At 45.6% G+C, this 7,929-nt stretch overlaps 1 protein-coding gene across 1 annotated transcript in view; it reads left to right on the plus strand.

The window, feature by feature from the left end:
- Window positions 1-7,099, plus strand: part of ldb3a (LIM domain binding 3a) — a 53,625-nt gene extending 46,526 nt beyond the window's left edge. Inside the window, exons 11-17 of the mRNA XM_084460902.1 lie at window positions 907-1,029; window positions 1,661-1,911; window positions 3,723-4,095; window positions 5,333-5,513; window positions 6,165-6,285; window positions 6,612-6,727; window positions 6,989-7,099. Coding sequence (XP_084317028.1) covers window positions 907-1,029; window positions 1,661-1,911; window positions 3,723-4,095; window positions 5,333-5,513; window positions 6,165-6,285; window positions 6,612-6,727; window positions 6,989-7,078 — 1,255 coding nt within the window. The 3' untranslated portion in view covers window positions 7,079-7,099. The remainder of the gene's footprint in view (window positions 1-906; window positions 1,030-1,660; window positions 1,912-3,722; window positions 4,096-5,332; window positions 5,514-6,164; window positions 6,286-6,611; window positions 6,728-6,988) is intronic.
- Window positions 7,100-7,929: the final 830 nt, after the last annotated feature.

Consider the following 7,929-nt stretch of genomic DNA (forward strand, 5'->3'; position numbering starts at 1 on the left):
GAACAAGGGAGGTGGGCATACGACCCACTCTCTACATATTCCAGAGGGAAGCAAAAAACCAGTAATCACCCGGGGGCCAGATAAGTGAGCTGTAAAAATTCTTCCCTGACCCCTCTCAACAAGGCGATCGAGCAAGCTGTTTGTCTACCGGCTAAGAACATTTATAAAGCACTACACTCTTAACTTATTCATCAGTTAAAAGTCTGAGTTACACTTTGTTAGATGAGTTAAGATGCTATACAGTATATCAAACCCAAAGTCTGGGTCGTATTTAATTGGCTCCTTCTAACATGACTAATGAAGCTCAGTTATTTAATCATTCCCCATTATACACCGATCGATACTCGCTGGAGGAGAGGCAGTTCCCCATTAAGAGAGAAATACTACCAGCCAGGCTACGTACCATTTCCCAATCAATAGGTCAAAAGTTGTTCAAAAGAATTTGCTTAACTTTATTAAAGAGGGCGTTGTAGTATTGATCTCGCCTCGTGAGACCGCCCTGATCTCGTGTGCTCGGAGTGAAACGGAGTGAGTTTGACAGATCCGCATGGTCTCATGAGGTTAGCTGGCATCCAGATTTGACTCCCTTTTGCTGTTAACCGTGACATTGAAAGAGTTAATATCACATGAATAATCTGTGCTTTCTTCTACTCTTTATCAAATTTGACCTTGATGGACATCCTTTCATTGGGCTAAGCAATATCACTCCTCATTTGCATGAGAATAAGGCCAATAGGTCTCTTTGCTGTACAGTAATGCTATGCAATATTTACCCATGGCCACTAGCTGGCTGTGTCATATTTGTTATGACTCTGGCCATCTAGGTTCTCTCTCACGGCACCCTAACCTCTTATGCAGTAGCCTGGTTGAGCATGCTGCAGTCTCCACATGCCCCGCCCCCGCTAGCGCCGCATCGTCCAATCAGCTGCCTGCTTCTGACTCTGGGCCGCACAGCGCAGCCAATCAGTCACCGCCGCCCGCCGCCGCCCCGTCTCCAGACCCCATCTCTGTAGCCCCCGCCCCGGAGAGGTAACCAAATGCTTTGTGGAGTTTGTAGTTTTTAAACAAATGCTTTGTGGAGTTTGTAGTTTTTAAATGCTTTGTTTTAACCAATTGATTTGTGGGTTTGTAGTTTTTTTGCCTGTTGTAGTATGACTGTCCCCAGCAGAGTGCAATTGTGGTGTTCATGGTTTGGTGTTATGTTAGTGTTTTTTTATTACTATTTAATGCACTTAACTGTATGTTAAGAGTGATTTTTCTTATCTTTTCAGTCTCCCTGTCTTTTGTTGTCATTGTCATGTGTTAGCTGAGAAAAAAGTGTTTTTTATTTCATATTTCAATATGTATAGAATTAGCCTGCTATGAAAATGATTCAATATCAGGGTTTGCTTAGTATTAAGGATTAAAACGGCTACGTTTTAAGTGTAAGACATAGTGGAGGGACAATCCAAGGTAAGTCAGACAGATATCATATCTGATACCCAGTGTCCGACTTCAAATGAAAGTAGTTTTATTTCATACAAGATCCAAAGTGAATTTACGAGACCGATAAGAGAAGTTTCTATAATATATATATATATATCATAACATATATATATATAATGTGTGCATCTGAATGAAGGTGATGTCTAATCTCACAGGTTCTTGTCTATCTCTGCAGCCAATATGCTCAGGCTCCTCCCATGTACCAGGGTCCTCCTATGCACCAGGGTCCCCCTATGCACCAGGGGCCTCCCATGTACCAGCCTCCTCCCATGCATTCAGCCCCGCCCCCACACCAGGCTCCTCCCATGCATTCAGCCCCGCCCCCACACCAGGCTCCTCCCATGCAGCAGAGTTCCATCCAGATCCCGATGGGCCCCGCCCCTCCCAAGGTGGTCAGCACCGCCTGCGTCTACCCCACACCGCCAGGTAGGCTCAGCAGGAGGTCCTGGGACTACGTTTCCCAGAGGCATCGTAAGCTACGTTCATCGTTAGCTACGGCGTTCCTCGTAGCGCTACTATGCCTCTGGGAAACTCAGCCCCGGAGAGTTATGCGTTTGAAAGGATTACTTGCTTGAACAATTTATGAGACAATTCCCCCCCTCCTTCACTGAGCTTTCCAGGATGTTCAAACAGACTATGGCTGCGTTCCGAATCGCATACTACCCTACTATATAGTATGCCAAAACAGGATGTAGTATGTCCCAATACATAGTATGCCACATGCAGTATGCCAAAAATACCAGGATGTCCTACTACATCCGGTCGTATTTTGCAGTATGCAAGCCAGCAGGCTTTTCTGGCTATTCTGACCCACAATCCTGTGCGCAGCGGAAATGTGCGTCACATGTGCGAGTCGTGACAGCTGTAGACGAATGTCGCGTTATGGACAGCGACGGATGTGGGCAAATTTCAAGGCGCAATGTTATGACAAGGTAGTATGTCCCAATTGGATGCCTACTGCTTGCAAAGTACGTACTTTCTAAGGGCAGCTGTAGTAGGTACTGGTAGTAAGAAGTAGAAGTATGTGATTCGGAACGCATGCCTATGTGCCTTTTTGGGAGCACATCACATATCTGTGTGAAAAGCTCTTCTCCACCATGAACTTCAATAAGTCAAAGTACAGGTCCAGACTTACCGATGAACATCTTCAAGCTATACTGAGGGTTCCAACTGCTTCCTCCCTCAAACCTAATGTGGCTCGACTGTGTGAGAGAAGTGCTGCCAGGTCTCTGGCAGCAAGGAGTAGGCAAGAGACGCCGAAACAACTGTAGATAGTTATGGTGTGAAGGTTCATGTTCAGAAGAACTTAATGTTGAAGAACTGTTAATGTTGAGAAGATTGGAACAGTTGGACTTTTTGGAATACTTGTAAGTCAACCTAGCGATGTGTGGTATCAATCTGAAGTTAAAATCATGTATCAGTTGATTATGCATGTTGGGGAAATGTAGTATATTGAAACCATGAGAGGGATATTTGATGATTTCAGACTTTCAGACGTAGGCTTATGAGAACCGAAATGAGAAATAGAGGTTCGAATTATAGTGAAGATCTCTGAAGTCACTTTACATCTTTATTTTTTGTTTGCAAAAAAACATAATATATATCCACACAACCATTTGGTTTGAGTTCAATAGCACCCTAGGCCAACCAGTAACAGTATATCGCATGCAAATCTATGTTTTCCCGATGAATAAGAGAAAAGTTAAGGAGTGCTCTTGTCCTATCCACAAAAATACAAATTCCGCCTAAGTTAATGCTATGTTTACATGAGTTTATATCTGTATTAATTTATATATAAATACAAATTTGACTCTCTGGTTATGTTGGGCAGGTACCTACTTCATACCACAGCAAATTTGATGAAAATCGGAGTGAGCATTATCAAATTATGGGCTTTTTTCTCACCTTACCCCTAATCGGACAGGCTTAATTTGGCTCTTTTTCAGATATTAGGGTAGGTCTAAAGAATAGCTCAAAAAACGTATTTCCCACAAAACTAAAGTTCCACAACCATCCATCTCATTAATGGGACACATAGGGGATATGAAAAAGCATGGTTGTGTTTTGTTCTAACTCGGGTAGGGGTACCTCGAAAACTTTTTTGAGGACTTGCTGCTAGCCTATTGGCGTACATGGAGTTAATGGAATTGAATGCTGGATGAAGTGTTTCTATCTAGGTTTATAGGATGGTGATATTTGATCGTTCCCACAGACTAAGTATGTTTTTTGCATCACAGCTCCTGCCCCTGCCCCTGCCCCTGCCCGGCCCCTAGTACCCTGCCCGCCTGCCCCTGCAGCCCCCTCCAACAGGCCCCCGTGGGTCACCGACGACACCTTCGCCCACAAGTTTGACCCCAGCAAGACCACCACCACCACCACCATCAAGGTCCAGCCCCTCCCTCAGGCCGCCCCGCCCGCCCCTACCTACATCCCCAATCCCTGCGCCGCCCCCCCCGCCGCCCCCAGCCCCGCCTACAATCCCAGCCCCGCCCCTTTCAACCCCGCCCCCGCTCCCTTCCCCCTGGTGGCCCGGGGCGTGGCGCAGAAGGCGGAGAGGTTCGCCGCCAGCGGCCGAACGCCGCACTGCGGAGCGTGCAACAACATCATCAGGTACGTATCTGTGACCACACCCACACCTAGAAACATAATGAGTTTATACTTTTGACAACACAGTAGTGTTACGGGAAAGGATGTGTGGTGTTGTTTTGTGTTTGTTTTTCCTTCCTGTCTCCCCGAGGTGTTGGCCAGCGGTGATGCATGTGGTTCCTGGTCCCGCCTTGTCCTGTCAATCATCGTTGCCCTCAGTGTGTGCAGTCCTTGTGTCCCTCATTGATTTCCCACCTGTATTCAATTATCTACCTTCCTTGTTGTCCAATCATGTGTCTCCCTGTCTCCTATAAGAGTGTCCTGTGTTCTGTGTAGGAGTAGGAGGAGAGGGGTTGTTATGTTTGTTTTGTGCGGTTTGTGCCTGTTACGTTTGGTTTGTTTTACCTAGTTTGATTGTTGGTTCGTGCCCCCCTAGTCTTTTGTTGTCTTGGCCCAGGGAGAAGGGCTAGGTAAGACACCCTGGGGTCTACAATTTGCACCATGTAGGTAACCGTTGTCTATACACATTAGGTAAGACGCGTGCGGTGCACTTGTTGTAGCAGGTAGGTTAGGTTCCGGGCAGGCCTATTTAGTTAGTGTGTGTGGAGTAGGTAGGCTAGAAAGGGTAGGGAAGTTTAGGGCTGTGTTTGCGGTGTGGCACCGCCGCATGGTCTTTCTCCCTGCCCCCCTCTCCTACCCTTTGTTAGCGTCCGGAGGAGTGTGAGGTTGTTTATTTTCGCCCCCCCCTTGTCTTGTCCAATGACATTTCAGGCTTGTTTCTTACGCTGTATACTGGTCATTATACAACGGTTAGTTCTGGTTCTTGATTCTGATTGGCTGGAAGCCGTGTTAAAATACTTTGTAACACACACCTGGGACCGCATATCATTCCATTTTCAGTATTAACGCGCCTCCCATTTGATCCAATGCATTGTAGTTGTTGTTGTTGCTTGGCAACCCTTTTGTTAGGGGAACTATTTTGCTCGGCGGAATTGAGGGAATGATGCTTCGTTTTGAATAAATGTTAATATTTTACATTGTGTGTTTATTTTACACTAATAGCTGTAGTAACCGTTGTATAAAAGCAATAAACCACTCGAGGCCGTGTGTTATAGTGATTTTATAACAGCTAGGGGGGTTTTACTCCGCTTCGCGTCCTACCTAACAATGCCCCCTAGCTGTTATAAAATCACTATAACACACGGCCTCTTGTGGTTTATTGCTTAATTGTGACACTCCTTAACCTTGTATGTGGTCGCAGGGGTCCCTTCCTAGTGGCTCTGGGGCGATCCTGGCACCCCGAGGAGTTCAACTGTGCCTACTGCCACACGTCGCTGGCAGACGTCAGCTTCGTGGAGGAGCAGAACAACGTCTACTGTGAGAACTGCTACGGGGAGTTCTTCGCCCCCACCTGCGCCCGTTGCAACACCAAGATCATGGGGGTGAGATAACAGACGCGCACACGGGAATACACACACACACACAGTCGTACAACTGCACACACACATACACACAGACACAGGCGTAACCTGTTGTTGCTGTGTTGGGGGCGGTTGTAGCTCAGGAGGTAGAGCGGGTTGTCCAATGACCGTAGGGTCGGTGGTTTGAATCCCGGCTCCTCCTGATGTCGAAGTGTCCTTGGGCAAGACGCTTAACCCCAAATTGCTCCCACTGAGCAGACTAGCACCTTGCATTGCAGCTGCCACCATTGGTGTGTGTGTGTGTATGTGAATGGGTGAATGAGAGACCTTCATTGTAAAGTGCTTTGGATAAGAGCGCTATATAAGTGCAGTCCATGTCCCATGGACATGGGGGGGCGGCTGTAGCTCAGTTGGTAGAGCGGGTCGTTCAATGATCGAAGGGTCAGCGGTTCGAATCCCAGCTCCGACTGTCCACATGTCGAAGTGTCCTTGAGCAAGACACCTAACCCCGAATTGCTCCCAATGAGCAGGTTAGCACCTTGCATGGCAGCTGCTGCCATTGGTGTGTGAATGGGTGAATGAGAGGCCATTGTAAAGCGCTTTGAGTGCCGCTAAGGTGGAAAAGCGCTATATAAGTGTAGTCCATTTACCATGTACCATGTTGATGTGCAGGAGGTGATGCATGCCCTGAGGCAGACCTGGCACACCACCTGCTTCGTCTGCGCTGCGTGCGGTCAGGCGTTCGGGAACAGCCTGTTCCACATGGAGGACGGAGAGCCGTACTGCGAGAAAGGTATCGGGGCTGCTTCGGTTCTCAAAACTCTGGAAACATTCACAAACTTCCCACAAGAATTAACAGGAATTGATAGGAATTAACGGGAATAAACTGGAAAACCCCAAATTTCCATTTTATTCTTGTTAATTCTCAAATTCCTGTTGGACGTTTTGGGAAGCTTGTGTGAATATTCCCAGAACCCTAGGACCATGTCACATTACCAAAAGTTTGTGTCATAACATGTGCCAACATTTGTAGCATCAACTTCATCCCTATTATACCCAGACTTATATGCATGTCATAGAAGCTTTTGCTACCAAATCTCCATCTATCCTCTATCCCAGATTACATTGCACTGTTCAGCACCAAGTGCCATGGCTGTGACTTCCCTGTTGAAGCTGGCGACAAGTTCATCGAGGCGCTGGGTCACACCTGGCACGACACCTGCTTCGTCTGCGCGGTAAGAAGGATTATCATCAATCAACAATGGCTACCCGATTTTACCAAACTCATATTTACTGTATGTTGCATACTGTGATTTTGGAACGAGATCTATTTTGGAACGAGATCTATTTATGTCCAACAAATAGTTTCAATACAGATGAACAACATCGTCAGTAAAGCTTGAAAGAGGGACACTCAAAAATATGTAACCTAATGACTTATTGATATACAATACACCACAATCCGTTGGTTGGTCATGCCTGTTTCCATCTCTCAGGTGTGCCATATCAATCTGGAGGGGCAACCCTTCTACTCCAAGAAGGACAAGCCCCTGTGTAAGAAGCACGCCCACGCCATCAATGTCTAGATACCCCGTCTGCAGCCTGAGGGGGGTGGGGGGGGGGGGGGCAGACGGTTCTGCCCCAGCAGCCTTGGCAGAGAGTCCGTCAGAGAGGGCGTCACTGCCAGCCAATATGAAGAAGCTGAAGATGACAACATTTACATATCGGAAAAAAAACATCCTTTCAGTCAATTATTACGAATAGAACTTTACTTTACTGGTACTGAAACGGAAGACAATGCTGCCTAATTCCTGCTTTAAAAAGGAAATTATATGATAAATAGTGATTTCACAGTAGATTTGTACTTTTTACTTACCAATCTCACCCTCAAATAATGTCTAATTTACGTTAGTATCAGAGAAACTATAAGAAACTCCAGAAGGCCCTAACAGCCTTGGTGCTGAACCTAAAGACATATAGTACATATATAGTACATATAGTGAGATGCCTTATTTTACAAATGCTGTCCTATTTTGAATGTAAAAAGAAAACTGCTAAGTGTGAAATAAAAGTAGCTTGCAGTGAAACAACGAGGCCGTTTCTAGTTTCTAGGTTTGAAGTTTTATTATTATGATGCATCGCACTGATCAGTAGAGCACTGAATGTGAGCTAATATTACATGTAGTGGTAACTAATTATTTTAGGACTACACAAAGGCGTTACTGTAGTACAATTCAGTTTAGTATTTAATATTTATTGAGACACTTTGGCAGTGTTATTTATTTACATAGGGCAATGTGACAGTGTTATATCACTGGAAGGTTATGATGAAACTGTCGTACTGAATTCATGGAAATTGAATTTTGACATGTGACTTTTAGGTTACAATATGAGTATGTTTTTTGTTGTTTTTTCTTATCCAGCATTCAGATGTTCA

Source organism: Borostomias antarcticus (assembly GCF_949987555.1).
Source record: "Borostomias antarcticus genome assembly, chromosome: 34".
Classification (NCBI taxonomy): Eukaryota; Metazoa; Chordata; class Actinopteri; order Stomiiformes; family Stomiidae; genus Borostomias; species Borostomias antarcticus.